The sequence below is a fragment of the Eublepharis macularius genome, chromosome 6, assembly GCF_028583425.1.
Source record: "Eublepharis macularius isolate TG4126 chromosome 6, MPM_Emac_v1.0, whole genome shotgun sequence".
NCBI classification, from domain to species: domain Eukaryota; kingdom Metazoa; phylum Chordata; class Lepidosauria; order Squamata; family Eublepharidae; genus Eublepharis; species Eublepharis macularius.
The window spans coordinates 25,022,504-25,039,495 of record NC_072795.1 but is presented as its reverse complement, the minus strand read 5'-3'; the positions used below and the strand labels follow the sequence as shown (position 1 = coordinate 25,039,495).

Below are 16,992 nucleotides of genomic sequence, written 5' to 3'. Positions count from 1 at the left end.
ACCTTTACTTGGAAGGAAGTCCCACAGATTTCAACATAAATTACTTCCAAGCAAGTAGTTTAAGGCTTGCAGCCATAGCAGCGATGAAGAAATAAACAACATTTAATGATGGGCATGGAAAGACAATAGGTATCATGGCTTTGCAGTGACAAGACATGAACTTACTTTGCCTTCAGTTTTACAGAGATTCCCGTCTTTGAACCAGGGAGTATCACGAAGTCATTGACATTCATGATTGCAAATTTATAAAATTACAGTGATCTGTCAGACCATATAGAGTTGAGAGCCTGCTGAGAACAAAAGAAGCAGAAATTCAACAAACAATTAATACTGCAGTTAAAGCAGTATCATAACCTATGATCAATTCTGTTACTATATTGAGGAGAGGGGGAGTGGAATAGTCATTTTTTCACACAAGAAAACACTGAGCGGTTATAGAAACATATATGTTTACTCAGAAGTTAGCCTCAAGTCTTACTCCTTGGTAAATGTCCACAGGATTCAAACTCAAAAGTGAAGGTTAAATTCTATTACCTGCTTAAAAACATGTAAACATAGTATATTGCCTCTTGTGTGGATGTGATATATCTGACAAAACAGATACCTGCTTCTGAAAGCTCATGCCACAAAAGTTTTTCATGGTCTTGCAGTAACTGGCTTAATATAGTTTCTCATCATCTCGACTTTGTTCTTAGTGCTTATTAAAACATTAATTTTATTAATCACATCCACAGAAAGTCGCGGCAGTTGACTGTGCGATACTAAAAGCTGCAACATGATGCAAGGAAGATTGCAAAAATCACTGCAATTTAATGCAGGTAGATGAATGTTGTTTATTCTGCTAACAGAAGCTGTCAGAATTACAAAGATAGGGACATAATAAAATGCCTGCACAACCAGAAGTCTTGCTTGCACAGTCACATCTGTAATATATTCACACAGCAGGTGTCTTTCAAGATACAATCATCTGTTAGAATCCTCAAGTGACCAAACAGCATGGTGTAGTGTTTAGTGTCAGACTATGGATGCATTTAGATTATTATTTTCTGCATGGGCATGCACTTATTTTAATGTGCTCCCTGTAACTACACAGCAGCTGTGGGGAACTTTTTTTAAAAAAAAAAAGGAGAGCCCAAATGGGCTCAGAACAGCACCATGAGAGATAGAAAGGATCCTGCTTACCTCCCAATGCAGTTTTCTTGCAAGAAAACCATGCGGATAGGGGAGTTATTTTACCAGTTTTGCTGCTCCTCATGAAGGATCTGCATACAGATTCTCCACGTAAAGCAGGAAATTGGTGAAACTTCCCCCCTCCCCACACATGCAGTTTTCACACAAGAAAACTGCACTGGGAGTAGGCAGTTTTTCCTTCCTCCTTTCGCCATTCAGAGCCCATTTAGGATCCTTATTTTTTAAAGAAGCAGTTCCCTACAACTGCCAATGTGACTGTGGGAAGCACATTACGACAAGTGCATGCCCGTGTAGAAAAGTATCATCTAGAAGCATCCCTACGATTTGGGAAATCCTGGTTTCCCAAATATTTCCCATCCTTTACCCTAATATTTAATATCTGGAATATTGGTTTTCCATTGAACATCAGGAAGTTTTCTTTTTAATTTGTATAGTTTTAGTACAAATCCTATAGAGAGAAATGATGTTAATATGTTGACAGTTGCAAGGATATTGTTTGCAAAGTACTGGAAGATCCAAGTTTCTGAATAAATGTGAATGGTTACTGGAAGCACGGGACACAACAAAAATTATTGTGCTGACTTCTCCGCAACAATTTAGGTGCATTAAACACATGGATCAAAGCTGGTATCTCTTAATTGGATGTTTGTAGACTCAATTATTCCAGTTAGTGAATATCTAGGTATTTATAGTGTGATTATGGACAAAAGAGTATATTTGAGCTTGTGTTTATGTTTATTAACTGAATTGATTAAAAAGCTAAGTAAATAATTAAAGCCCACATCTGGCATGCAATTTACTTTCTTGTTCTTCTGATGTTTCTTCTAAACCCATTCCCTCCATTTTCCATGAAAGGCTGGAAACAGCGAGCAAGTCTCTCTCACACCAGCTTGGGTTAGTGCAAGACTCACTGATCTCTGAGCAACTTGTTTTTTTTTCACACTAGGATAGGGACATGGTCAAAGCTGTCCCATCAGAGGGCCCAGTGCAGGCTGAAGAAAATCATTAGATTGGATCCAATCAGCTTTTCGGGCGGCAGAACAGGAAGGAGAGGCATACTTTGATCATCAAAAAAGGATATGCTGAAGATCATGGGACCTGCACACTTGAAAGCCATGTGGGATGGGCCTGTACTAAGGAAAGAAGTGGCACAGGATTGGGTGAAAAAGCGGTATAATTGATTAAAAGAAACATCTTTTGGAAATGGAGTTAGTATTCTAACAAAATACTGTGCTTTCCATGGTCATAGATGCAGAGGAGTTAGCCGTGTTAGTCTGTGGTAGCAAAATCAAAAAGAGTCCAGTAGCACCTTTAAGACTAACCAATTTTATTGTAGCATAAGCTTTCGAGAATCAAGTTCTCTTCGTCAGATGCCTGATAGAGAGACTGGTCAAATACAGAAGAGGAGGAGAGAGAAGAGGCAATTAGGGGGAGGAAGGGAAGCCCACGCCAGGTGCCACTGAGCATACTATGAATGGTTATCACATTACCACAGGTAACAGATTTCCTTTACAGAGGTGGGGTCTGGGGGAGCTCAGTGGCACCTGGCATGGGCTTTCGGGAACCACAGATCTCTTTGTCAGATGCATCTGGCAGGGAGAGCTGTGGTTATAGAAGGCTCATACTGCATTGGAATTGGATGGTCTAGCTGTTTGGCTGCTACAAACTAACAGGGCAAACTCCTTTGAAGCCAACTGATACACACACTAAAAGGAGATGTTTACATATACTAGCAAAGGAATGTTTTGATTGCACCCTCCCCCTTCCTCCCCCTAATTGCCTCTTCTCTCTCCTCCTCTTCTGTATTTGACCAGTCTCTGTATCAGGCATCTGACGAAGAGAACTTGATTCTCGAAAGCTTATGCTACAATAAAATTGGTTAGTCTTAAAGGTGCTACTGGACTCTTTTTGATTTAACAAAATACTGTAGTTGTTACACAACAGAAGCAGGTACAAAGGAAAACAAACAAGAGTGTTATGGCACCTTAAAGTCATTTTTAAAATTCTAGCATAAGCTAGAAGCAGACCAAAACAATTCAGCCTTCTGGGACACAGACGGAGCTGCCACCTGAGATTCTGTACTTAAAATGCACACACACACACACACAAAAATCAACAGGTGAAGATTTTCCACATAGGCAACATGACTTATTACAGGCTAGAACCACCTGCCTTACCAGCAAGACACTTGATAATCCCTTCTAAAATAGTAATCTTCAAGGCATTGTTCTGTCTCAAAGAGAACAGCAGCTATGTACTAAACCAACTTACAATGGGATTTCTCCCAAGTGCGCAGAACAGGGCTACAGTCTTAGAACAGCTAGGCAGAAAGTGGTCATGAGAAGAGACAGAAGAGTTATTACTCATAGTGGGACTGCATATCACTAAGTGAACCTGATTCAAGTAGGGGAAATCTCTATCCAAGTGCCATTCTTAGTGTGGGGCATTCCCTTATTAGGAATTCTTTTCTATTGCCATTCTGTATAGAAAGATAATTGCACTTCCCACTACATTGATATGCCAAGTTTTTTTTGCAATTATAGGAATTTGCTTCAATATTTTAACTGGATATTTTAAGGATTTTTAAAACAATGATTCTATTGTTGCCCAGTTTGTTTTCAAGCTGCCATGAAGACTCTTGTTCTTTTTTGCTGTAACAGACTAACAGGGTCTACCCTTGTGGGATTAAAATTAAACTTAAGTCCAGCGGCATCCTTAAAGACATCACTGTAAATTCCAATTCATTTGATGACGTGAGATCTCTGACTCATGAAAGTTCATGGTGGAATAAACTGTGTTAGTCTTTAAGGTGCCACTGGACTCCTGCTTTATTTTTGTAGTATAAACCAACATGTCTGCTCCTCTGAAATTAATAATACTTAAATCCAGTGCTTTAAAAAAAAAAAAGATGCCCAGGATTTGGGAATGATCCTACAAAAAGGTACAGGTACTCAGTACTGCTGAGTACCACCAGGAAAAAAAAAGTCCCGCTTAAACTAGGGTTACCAACCTCCAGGTGCGGCCTGGAGCTCACCTGGTATTAAAGTTGATTGCCAGGCCCAGAGGTCAGTTCCTCTGGACCTCTGTGGCAGGGTGGACTCTATGGCATTATTCCCTACTGAAGCCTCACCGCAAATCCCACTCCCAAACCCTATGAAAAAATTCTTCCACCCAGTAGTGCAAGTAAAAAATGGTGTTAGCGAGACAGAAGAAAGCCAAGCTAATTTTATTATTATTTAGCAAATTATTTGAGGATGCCTCTGACCCTCTCTTAGGTTTTTTTTTTATTTTTTTTAAATTGGGCCCTTTCTCTGGGCCATTGATGGTGACCTCAGACACAGAAAGATAGCAGGGGAAGGCTTCCTTCCTCACCCCACTGACTTCGTTCAGAGGAATAAAAAAGCTCCACCTGTTTTACATCCACCTGTCAAGCAGCTGTTTAAGACACGGCTGAAGCGGCCCTTCTGACAGGTTGCCAGCTCCAGGTTGGAAATTCCTGGAGGTCTTGAGGCTGGAGCCTGGAGAGGTCAGAGTTTGAAGAGGACCTCAGTGGGGCATAATGCCATAGAACCCACCTCCAAAGCAGCCATTTTCTCCAGGGGAACTGATCTGTACGGCCGGGAGATCAGTTGTAATTCCGGGAGACCCCCAGACACCACCTGGAGGCTAGCAACCTAATTTTTTGGGGCGTAGAAAAAGGTCGACGTTGAAATTAGTCGAAGCCGTCGCCCCTCCCTGGCCGCCCCCTCCGATCCCAGCGTTTACCCTCAAGACTCACGCCGCCGCTCCCGCCGCGGCCTCCGAACCCCGAGGCCGGCCAGACGCGCAGAAGCCAGCCTCGCCGTTCCCCTGGCAACGGGGTGCCTGGGCGCGTCCCACTGGAGAGGCGGGGGGGGGGAGCGGAGCCGCGAGTGTTCCGAGCTCGGGAAGGTTCCATTGCAGGTTTGGGGGGGGGGGGAGAAGGACGGCGACGCTGCAGCTGCGCGGCGCAGCCCGGGCTCCATTCTCGAACGCCTGCCTGGATTCTCCGCACGGGACGGCGGCTCTCCGCGGAGGCTTATTCGACGAGGGCAGCTTGACTCTCGCAAGCTTATATCGTGGGAACACTTGTTGGTCTTTAAGGTGCTACTGGAGCCGAATCGTGCTCTTCCCATGCGTAGTAGTTACAAAGAGCAGAACAATTAAACAAACAACCCCCCACACACACACACAAAATACCCCTTGCCATTATAGAAACAAAAAGAAGGCTTGAAATTTGGGGGGTTTCCAATCTCCAGGTGGTGGCTGGAGATCTCCCGGAATTACAACTGATCTCCAGCTGAGAGAGATCAGTTCTCCCGGAGAAAAAGGGCAGCATGGGAGGGTGGAGTGTATGGCATTATATACCCTCCTGAGGCCCCTCACCGACCCCAGGCTACACCTTCCTAAATCTCCAGGAATTTCCCAATCCCGAGTTGGCAACCTTACTTGTGGAACTTAAAAAGATTTTTTTTCCGGCATAAGCTCTCCCGAGTCAGAGCGCAGTTCATTAGGTGCATGAAGGGTTAGCCCAGGAGGCAGAAGTATTTATACCAAAAATGTAACAGAAGGGGACGGGAAGTGGGTTGCTGTTTTTATTTTGCTTTTGTACAGTAAGGTGGCATCTATCTGGAATTATTGCAAAGCAAGCATGTGTCCATTTATTGTTATTTATTTTTATTATTGTATTTATTATTTTACTTACTTTTGTTGACAATTTTACTTATTTATTACCCTTCCACCAAGGATCTCTAGGCTGAGTACTTGGTTCTCTGTCCCTCCAATTTTATTCTCACAACGTCCCTGTGAGGTAGAAGAGTAAGTAGCCAACTGTCACCCAGTGAGCTTGCTGGCTGAATGGAGGCTTGAACACAGGTCCTAGTCCAACCCCGCCACACTGGCTGTATTGAAATGTACTGTGCAATCCTAAGGACACTTTCCTAGGAGTAAGTCCCATTGAATAGGCCTGGGCTGCCAGGTCTCAGCTGGGGTTGGACAGGTCCTGGGGAAAGGAGAGATCTCTGTAGGATATAATGCCATGGAGCATATCCTTCAAAGTAGCCATTTTCTCCTGGAGGTTGGCAAAATGAGTAGATCTGAGTAGAATTCTTTGTAGACCTTCTTAGGATTGCTAACTAGTTGAATCAAATGGGCTTAGACTGGAGTAACTGCATATGATTGCACTGTTAACTGATGTACTGTTGCATTAAAATTGTGTGTCTTCGAGCCCTTAAGATACAATTTAGGAATGCTTGCTCTCCCAGCAGTCCATCCCCCTTTTATTTGTTATCATTCTGCAAGCAACATAAAAAAAAACAACTATGGCCCAAGGCAATAGATCAATACACAATATAAAAGGTTAGCCAACACACTAAAACAATAATTTTAAAAAGGAAGAGGATTAATAGTTAACAGATGCATTATTTAGCGAAGAGATGGATCCTTCAAGAAATAATCATAAACCTTGCACATACCTTTACAGGAGGGAAATTGAAAGAGATGAAATCAGTGTAACCACTACAAAAAATCTTATAAAACTGTTTGTGATCAATAAACACCAAGTAAACATTATTTGGATGGTTCCGTAATGTGTGGATCTGGGTTATTTATATAAACTACAAATCTGAACAAAACGCTGATCAATGTGCCTGGTTTACATTCACCAACAACCACAAATCTTGATAGCTCAGTTTCTCCATTTTGTGTCTCAAACATTGTCAACCATCAGCCAACAGATGGGAACTTTTCAAAAGTTCTTAAAAAGTTGCCTGTGTACCAAGGAGTAAGACGTGCTGGATTCAACACAACCTACTCCCAAGTAAAGGTGCAAAGGGTTACAACCTTGGTGCTGGAAAACCTAAGCCTATTTTTTAAAATATAAGCACAGAATAACCAGTATAAACCTCTGACCTGAATAGTCTAAAAGAGCCTGCTCTTGTCAAATCTCAAAAGCTAAGCAGAGTCAGCCTTGCTTAGTAATTGGATGGGAGACCTCCAATGAAGATCAGCGTTAGAGAGGCGGACAATGGAAAACTACCTCTCTAACAGTGAAATCCTAAACAGAGTTACTCCAGTCTAAGCCCATTGAGTCTTTTGCCACGAAAACCCCACCAAGGGTCACCATAATTCAACTAAGGTTTGAGGGCAGGATTTTATTTTTCAACAAATACAAAACCAGAACAAGAAGTACTCGTGTGTTCAGAATGCATTTTCCCCACCAGGGTTGTCAGCTTCAGGTTGGGAAAGTCTTGGAGAATTAGGGGGTCAACCCTGGAGAGGACAAGGTTTGGAGAGGGGAGGGATCTCCACGGGGTGTAATGCTATAGAGTCCACCTTCTGTGGCCTGGAGATCAATTGTAATTCCAGAAGATGTCCAGCCACCACCTGGATGTTGAGAGCCAGTTTGGTGTGGTGGTTAAGAGCGTGGGACTCTAATCTGGAGAGCTGGGTTTGATTCCCCACTCCTCCACTTGAAGCCAGCTGGGTGACCTTGGGTCAGTCACAGCTCTCTCAGGTCCACCCACCTCACAGGGTGATTGTTGTTGTGGGGATAATAATTACTTTGTAAACTGTTCTGAGTGGGCATTAAGTTATCCTGAAGGACAGTATATAAATAGAATGTTACTATTATTATTATCCTATTCCCCACTACTATGGAAAAGGACAGAAGTAACCAGCACTTCTCAGGCAAGTTTTAGCCCAAGGCTTCAACTGTAACACCTCTTACTGTATAAATTAACTTATGCATGTTTTTCTTTATTTAGAATATTTCTGTGCCACCTCAGTTCTGTTCGACACAACTTACAGTTAAAAAACAGACTATAAAAAATGAAGCCATTAAAGAGTGTGTGTGTGAGAGAGTGAGAGCACATTTATACTGATTCGATTGGTTAATCCATTAATGATCATACAGTTACTCTGATATTTTTTAAATTGAATGACAACCTACGTAGTTCTTGATGTTCTCCTCATAAGTCAACTAAACTATAGCACATTAAGTACAACTCTCTATATGTACTACTTGGAGTTCAAGCCAACTCTGCTCCAATCAATGGCAATTTTTTGTCCTCGCTGATATCTGTGGGAAGTCCCCGTGATTTACGCAACTGTACTTCACTGTACGTTTTTCTCCACTGTCTGTCATGAAGGAAAGAGACCAGACTCTTTTGCTTTTATGGACAGATACTGATCTGATCAATACATGAGAGATCAGCTATATATCTTTCCAGGGCTTTTTTTCAGGGGGAACGCGGGGGGACGGAGTTCCGGAACCTCTTGAAAATGGTCACATGGCTGGTGGCCCCACCCGCTGATCTCCAGACAGAGAGGAGTTTAGATGGCCCACCAAGGTCACCCAGCTGGCTTCAAAGATTGTTTCACGTACGTAGCCGTGTTGATCTGAAGTAGAAGAGCAAGATTTGTGTCCAGTAGCACCTTAGAGACCAACTAGATTTCCAGGGTATGAGCTTGCAAGAGTTAAACCACTCCATGTATCTGATGAAGACAGCATACCTTGGAAATCTAGTTGGTCTCTAAGGAGCTACTGGACACAAATCTTGCTCTAGCACGAGGATCGCATTCTTATAGAATCACAGAATTGGAAGGGGTCTTACAGACCGACCAACCCTCTGCCAATGCAGGAACAGCCTCACCCATCCCCAACAAGTATTCGTCTAGCTGTTCCTTGAAGACTGCCAGTTAAAGGGAACCCCCCACATCCCTAGGCAGCCGATTTCACTGCTGGATTACTCTTTAATGTGAAGTTTTTCCTAGTGTCCAGACAGTACCTTCCCTCTTGTAGTTTAAACCCATTGTTTCAAGTCCTGCCCTCTGCTGCCAACAGGAACAGCTCCCCTCCCCTAAGCGACGGCCTTTTAAATACTTAAAGAGGGCAATCATGTCTCCCCTCAGCCTCCTCTTCTCCAAACTGAACATTCCCAGGTCCCTCAGTCCCTCAGTCTTTCATCCTGATTGCTCTCCTCTGCACCCATTCCAATTTGTCCACATCCTTTTTGAAGTCAAGCCTCTACAACTGCACACAATATTCCAGGTGGGGCCTCACCAATGAGGCGATATTATGCCTTTATTGTTACACGTCATGATGTGTTCACCTTTTTTACTGCTGCATCACTGTTCATATTTAGCTTCCCATCCACCCGTATCCCAAGATCTTGTTCACATGCACTGCTACACAGAAGTGTATCCCTCATCCAGTATGCATGCTTTGCATTTTTGTTACCCAGGTGCAGAAACTAGCACTTATCCATGTTAAATCGTATCGTATTCAAAGCTGCCCACTTTCCCAGTGTGTCCAGATCTCATTGAATTCTATCCCTGTCTTCAAGGGTGTTTGCTACTCCTCCCAGTTTGGGGTCATCTGCAAAATGTATGAGTAATCCCTTCACACCCTCGTCCAGATCATTTATAAAAAGACTGAAAAGCACTGGGCCCAGAACCGAGCCCTGTGGCACTCCCCTGGGCACCTTCCTCCACTCAGATGTGATGCCATTGACAACTACTTTTTGGGTGCAGTTATCCAGCCAGTTCCCTATCCCATCTAACCCTTCTAGAGTTCAGTCCACAGTCCACCAGTTTACCCATCAGAACATCATGAGAAATCCTGCATAATCCCGAGTGAAAATGGTTTGGTAGAATACAAGGTTTTCCTTGTGGAGACAAGAAATGGAAGTAATAGTCGGGGTGGGGGACAGGCAGAGATGGGTTCCTCATGCCCCTTGTAGTTCTCCCCACCCCTTTTTTGCAATTTGACACATCAGCGCAGAAGTGCCAAAGCGACAATCACACACCCCTCGCCCCAAGAGGGGGTCCATCTTTCCCCTTTCACAGCTGAGCTGTAGTTAAAGGGGCATTGTGGCTCAGCTGTGACTTTAAAAAAAAGAATCCAAAAAGTCTGTTAATTATTATTTTTTAAATTTAAATTGTTCCCTCATGAAAGGCTGAGTAGCTTGCCTAAGGCCACCTAGTGGCAGAAACTGGGTTTGAATGAGAGACCTCCCAAACTACAGTCTGAGCCATTATGCATACTAGATCTCTTAATTAAATGAGTGATGAAAAATTCTCTCACCACTTATCTCAAAATCAAAAATAATTTTGCCGCTCTGTTTCTGCTATCAAGTGTTATTATGTACAGAAGCGAGACCAGCAGTGGTGGGGGTAGGGGAGATGACAGTCCCATTCATAACCACTGCAGCTATTTTTCTATGATCCGGATTGCAGTCAAAGCGAAGCAAATTCCCAGACTTAGCCCTCCCAATAACTGACAGCCTTGAGCTATTTAATAAAGTGACAGCTAAAGTGTATGGTAAAGACATTCATTTTTAAACTAGACTACTTCAAAATGATATTTGCTTCCAGCCTAGCCCTGCCAATTTTGCAAAGCAGACTTTATTATTTATAATTGCAGTAGCTTTGGGGGAAAGGGAGACTTTATAAAGAAGGTGCCATTTTAGGATGCAAGACGTAGTTTGGGGTTTGTTCAAAAGCTGTGATTCTGCTTCCAGTTGAAGTTAATTGCAAAATTCCCACACAGGCTGCATTCTGATGAAGGGCTAGATCAGGAGTCCACAGCATGGTGCCCGTGGGCACAACTGCCAGTTTGGTGTAGTGGTTAAGAGCGTGGGACTCTAATCTGAAGAACCAAGTTTGATTCCCCACTCCTCCTCTTGAAGCCAGCTGGGTGACCTTGGGTCAGTCACAGCTTCTAGGAGCTCTCTCAGCCCCTCCCACCTCACAGGGTGTTTTGTTGCGGGGATAATAATAACATACTTTGTAAACCACTCTGTGGGCCAAGCTACACATGACGAATGACACTTGAACAGCAAGTGTATTTCTCCCTGTTCACTTGCCCTCCACTCAATCCACTTGCCGGTCAAGTGTCATTCGTCATGTGTAGCTTGGCCCTGAGTGGGTGTTAAGTTGTCCTGAAGGGTGGTATATAAATCAAATGTTATTATTATTATAATTGTGCCCACGAGCACCTTTCCTTGTGCCCACCAAATGTTTTTAGAAAGTGAATGGGGCCAGGATGGGCTTTTACCCATCAAGCCTTCTGATTGGCCACTGGAGATTTATTTGGATGTGCAGTTTTTAAAAACATTTCTTTGGCAGAAGCTGCTTCCACAGCACAAGATGCTTCACTGGAGGTAAGCTGTAGCAGCCATTTTGTGGCTGGCTTCATCTCCTGCAGCAGCCATTTTGTGGCTACCATTTTGTTGCTGTGCCTACTACACTGTATCAGAATTCCAAATATGCCTGCAGGCTCAAAAAGGTTGGAGACCCCTGGACTAGACTATTCCACTAACACACTTAAACATAGAAACTAGGGTGAAAATAAACCAGGATAAGCTAATAATGAGTACTGGTACAAAGGTCAACCAATTGTAGGGTTATCAGGTGCCTGCTGGAGGCGAGCAAACTTCCGGGGATTTGCCCCCTGATCCGCCAATCACTGAGCGATCGATGGGAGGGCGCAAACTCCCAGAGTATGCCCGCCACTGGCATGCACCTCAGGAGTAGAGATGGGCATGAACAGAAAAAAAACGAACATGATGTTCGTTGTTCATTGCTGTCCACGAACAGTGACTCACGAACAACTACAAACATGGCTCTGTTCACGAACATGTTCATGGTTGGCTGTTCGTAGGGACCAGGCGGCTCTACTCCAGCCATCATCCAAGTCAGTATCCCTACTGCACCACTCCCAGAAACTTGACCTGAGCAGGCACCAGGAAAGGTACCAATAAAAAATAATTGCTTGGCCCAGAGCCTGGCAGCGGCCCTGCAACTTGAAGGGGGAGATCCCTATCCCACCACACACAAAGAAAATTCAAGCTCCAATGCACTCTCTCTATCAAAATGCCAACAACAGCTGTCTCTCCCTCTCCAAAACCAGAGCTGGGAGCCCCCCTCCCCCCTGGTCTTTGTTCCCTTGTAACAAATTTGGAGCTCTCCACTTGGAAGGAAGCCCTGCCTATCAAGCTAAATTGGTCTTAGATTGGGGTTTCCAGGACAACAGCAGGAGTTCAGACAATCCCTGCCTAAGTTGCCCAGGGAATTGATTGCAGGTGCCAGACTGTCTGGCTTGACGAATAGCAACGAACTAGGCTTGCAATGACCACCTGTTCATTTAGAATGGGGCCTTACGAACAGCTTGTTCGTGAACAGCAGATTGGGCTGTTCATGGCTTTTTTTGGTTCGTATTGCTGTTAGTGCCCATTTCTACTCAGGAGTGCATGCTGTGCACGCACTCCCACCCCTCTTGCTGGCTGCAGAAGCATCCCTGTGTTCCAATTTGGCCACAAACCGGCCAAATCAGTACGTGAGATCGCTCCCACAGCCAGCACGATGACGTCACTAACAGAAGTGAGGTCACCATGCACTTGGCATGGTGACTTCGCTTTCGGAAGTGATGTCATTATGCCGCCGCTGGAGTGCGTGCGCGCTAATACACACGAAAGGGTAAGTTCCAGGCTCCTATCCTCCCACTGAGAGGATAGAGGGCCCTGGCAACCCTAACCAAGTGATATCTCCCATCTTCTGCTTCAAGGCCCTCAAGAGAGACAATACCAGTAAGAAATATGTGTCAGTTTTGCCCCTGACAGCAGTGAGATATTCTCATGCACTGTCACAGTGACAGCCGATGTGTCGTAGTCATTAGAGTGACAGACTAGGATCTGAGAGATACTGCTTCAAATCTCCATTCTGCTCTGGAAGTTTGCTGCATGAGCTTAGGCCATTCACACCCTCTCAGCCTAACTTACCTTACAGGGCCGATGTGTGGATAAAATAATGTGAGGGAAATGATGTGAGCTGCTTTGGATGCCCATTGGAGAGAAACGCAAGGTATAATTAAAATAAATAAGTGTAACTGTAGCTTGCTATGATTTCTGAATGTATTCTGTGTAGGACTGCAGCCCTTGGGTTGGATCCTCAGTATCTGTTCTGCAAACATTAGATCCTTCCTCCAGCAGAAGAGACATGTTTCCTCACAGGAAGTTGCCTTGTCCCAGAGGAAAGCTGTACCTTTATCAAAACAGGATCAGAATTTCCAATCCTTAGTCTTCAGTACGGATGTTTATCCCTCACTAATCACATGGGAAGGCATAAGATAAGCGACATGTTTCCATTTCGACTTGAGGCACAAATTGTTTACACTATAGGCAGTAAGTTCAGGCAGGATATTGATGAGAACATGAGAAGAGCCCGGTGGGATCAGACGAGTGGTTCATCTGTTCCAACAACCTGTTTCACACTGTGGCCAACCAGTTACCCTGGAGGGCCAACAAACAGGGCATAGAAGCCAAGCCCTTCTCCTGATGCTACCTTCTAGCACTGGCATTCGGAGGTTCACTGCCTCTAAAATCAGAGGTTCCCATTAGTAACCAAGGCTAAGATCTCTCCTCCATCAATTTGCCTAAAGGTAAAGGTAGTCCCCCTGTGCAAGCACCAAGACATTACTGACCCATGGGGGGATGGCGCATCACAATGACGTTTTCTTGGCAAACGTTTTGTTACGGGGTGGTTTGCCATTGCCTTCTCCAGTCATCTACACTTTACCCTCAGGAAACTGGGTACTCATTCTACCGACCTCGGAAGGATGGAGGGCTGAGTCATCCTCAAGCCGGCTACCTGAACCCGGCTTCTGCCAGGAACGAACTCAGGTTGTGAGCAGAGCTTGGGCTTCAGTACTGCAGCTTGCCACTCTGCGCCACAGGGCTCTTACCAATTTGCCTAACCCCCTTTTAAAGCCAACTGCGCTAATGACCCTCACTACATCCAATTTTAAAAATGGATTACAGATTGACTAAAGAAGTGTTTCCTTTTGTCTGTGCAGACCGCCCTTAAGTCATAGTTGACTTATGGCAACCCCCCAGTGGGGTTTTTAAGGCAAGAGACTAAAAGAAGTGGTTTGCTATTGTCTGCCTCTGCAATCCCAGTCTTCCTTGGAGGTCTCCCATCCAATTACTAATCAAGGCCAACCCCACTTAGCTTCTGATATCTGACAAGATTGGGCTTGCTCGGGCTACTCAGGTCAGGATGAGCTGAATTTACAGCCCATCAAGTTCATTGTGTGCCCCTGAATACTAGTATTGAGGGAGCTATCCCCTTTCTCCCCCTACCCCAGCCTACATCAACACATGATGCTGCATTATACCAAGTCAGATCATGGGTCCATCAATGTCCATATTGTCTACTCAGACTGGCAATATACTAAAGAGTCCAGTAGCACCTTTAAGACTAACCAATTTTATTGTAGCATAAGCTTTCGAGAATCACAGTTCTCTTTGTCAGATGCATGCAGGTGCTACTGGACTCTTTACTATTTTGCTACTACAGACTAACACGACTAACTCCTCTGGATCGGAAAGTGGCAATGGGTCTCCAAGGCCTCAGAGATCTTTCATATCACCAGCAGCTACCTAGTCCCTTTAAGTGGAGATGTCGGGGGAGGGGGGGTGAATCTAGGACCTTCTGAATGCAAGGCAGGTACTCTTCCTCTGAGGCACAGCCCCTCCTCGGTGAACGTGCATGAATATGTGCACAAATAGCACAATGAGACCTTATGCATACTTCCATACCCCGCCTTGCCATCCCTTTCCATGCCTTTAAGGCTGTCATGTTTTGATGAATATAAATGCCGTTTTTGTCCCTGTTTGAACTACTGGTGTCTAATTATGCTCTTTTCTCCCACTTTACTTGTTTTTGCATTTGAAGATCCACTCTCAGCAAAATACCTGAAATTCAGCAAAAATCCATTTGGTGGAGTTGTGCTATAAGTTATAAGGATTCCACTTTTCACATGACGCACAAGTGCCTCTGTTGCCTACTTTCGCTTTTCATATGCTTATAAGAACAGGGAACTCTGTTCTTTGTCAAAACATTGTTTCATGTTAAAGCAGTTTTTAAAACTCCTTTTAAGGGTGTCAATACAGGGGCCAGAAACAACCCCCATCTCCTCTGTTATCAGTGCCCTGAATATTTTTTTTAAAAGTAAAGGGTTTGCAAGAATCTGTGCTTGGCGTACCAATGGAAACCCCTCAAGGTTCTGCTTCTAGTTCTTCTAATGATGCAAAATTAGCTCTAATTTAGAGCCAATAGGGGAACCAGGTGATTCCAAACATAAATTTGATTTTGGAAACTAAATCCATGTGCGGCTACTGACAAATAATTTAAGGCTTGATTGCCTAAGTTGAGATATCATACAACAAGCCTGTAAATTTGTATCGAGATTAGAGATGGGCACGAATTGAATTACGACCCAAAAAACACACACAAACCAGGCCGGTTTGTGGTACACGAACCAGTGGTTTGTGGAAGCTCATTTCCACGAACTTCCACAAAATGGTCTACTGATTTGTTTGGGTTGTAAAGGGGCAGTTTAAACGGCCATTTCCCCAGGGAAATGGCCATATAAACTTTTCCTGTGGATTGCAAGTGGCAGGTCCCTTTAAACTATCAGCTGGCCACCTGTCAGCTGATAGTTTAAAGGGACCTGCCGCTTGCAAGCTGCAGGGCCCTTTAAACTGCCCAAATCCCAGCCCCCGCCCCCCCCCCCAGCCTCAGCCCCAGCCCCACACTTACCTTGCCCTGCGGACCTGCGGCATTCTCCCCCTCCTCCTGCGAGGGGTGGGAAGGCCATTTTTGGCCTCTTCCACTGCTACGTGGGCCCGCAGAGCAGCAGAGGAGGCCAAAAACAGCCTTACTGCCCCTCACGGGAGGAGGGGGAGGATGCAGCAGGCCCCCAGGGCAAGGTAAGTGTGGGGCTGGGGCTGGGATTTGAGCAGTTTAAAGGGACCTGCCGCTTGCAAGGCAGGAAAGGGCCCTTTAAACTGTCAAATGCCCCTTTCCCTGCCACTGCTAAGCAGCCGGAAAGGGGCATTTAAACCCCACGAACCACAAACTGGTTCATAAACTGGCCCCAGTTCGTGGTTCCTGGTGCGTGAAAACCCATGAGCCACGAACCTCATGGTTCAGTTTTTTAGTGGTTCGTGCCCATCTCTAATTGAGACTAACTAGGGTTGCCAGTCCAAGGGCTGGGGAGGGAAGGAGTCCACCCTCCAAAGTAGCCATTTTCTCCAGGTGAACTGATATCTGTAATCTGGAGATCTGCGGCAATTCTGGGAGATCTCCAGGCCCCACCTGGAGGTGGCAGCCGTAAGAGTAACATTTCCACAAGTATAATGGCTTCCACCCAAGGATCATAATTCCCCCCTCCCTCTCCCATGGCATCCCTAAGTGCTCCCCAGTTGCATTTTAGGCTGCCAAAGGAGGGGAAGTGGGGGAAACTGCACTTCAAATTTGGAAACCATGACACATCAGTCTGGGTCCAAGCCCCTGAGCTGTGTGCTGCAGGCCAAATCAGATGCGAACATAGAAAGTTTATCAGACTCCAATATCCGGGATGTAGGAATATCCCCTATGTTTCCATATGTATTACATTGTTGTTCCTGATAAGTGTCTCATATTTGAGAACATTATCATTGTGTGCACACAAGTACATAAAAGCAATGACTGGTTGCAAAGTTTAAGGCATCTGTGTGTAGTAATCCACATAAAATGTGCGGCAGTGATTCCGATCTGCATTAAATTGCTTAGAGAGGTGGCTGTGCTATTCAGCGGGAAATATGATGAGCAGCTAAGTCAATTGCAGATAATGGAATGCAAGAGATGTGAAACAATCTTTCGTATCTGCATTGTGAAAAAAACCTATATAACTGCTTTTGCAGATGTGTGCCAAACATCTGATACTCATGCCAAAAGAGA

At 44.6% G+C, this 16,992-nt stretch overlaps 1 protein-coding gene across 3 annotated transcripts in view; it reads right to left on the bottom strand.

Moving 5' to 3' along the window:
• The window catches only part of ZBBX (zinc finger B-box domain containing), a 57,045-nt gene extending 52,037 nt beyond the window's left edge, over positions 1 to 5,008 (bottom strand). For 2 of the 3 annotated variants that reach the window (XR_008597323.1, XM_054983391.1), the window contains exons 1-2: positions 4,957 to 5,008; positions 166 to 290 (exon numbers count right to left, since the gene is read on the bottom strand). Coding sequence is in view for 1 of the 3 variants with exons in the window: in XM_054983391.1 (XP_054839366.1) it covers positions 166 to 233 (68 nt within the window). In the remaining 2 variants the exon portion in view is untranslated. The remainder of the gene's footprint in view (positions 1 to 165; positions 291 to 4,956) is intronic. The other variant, XR_008597324.1, reaches the window with a different exon arrangement.
• Between the last annotated feature and the right edge of the window lie 11,984 nt (positions 5,009 to 16,992).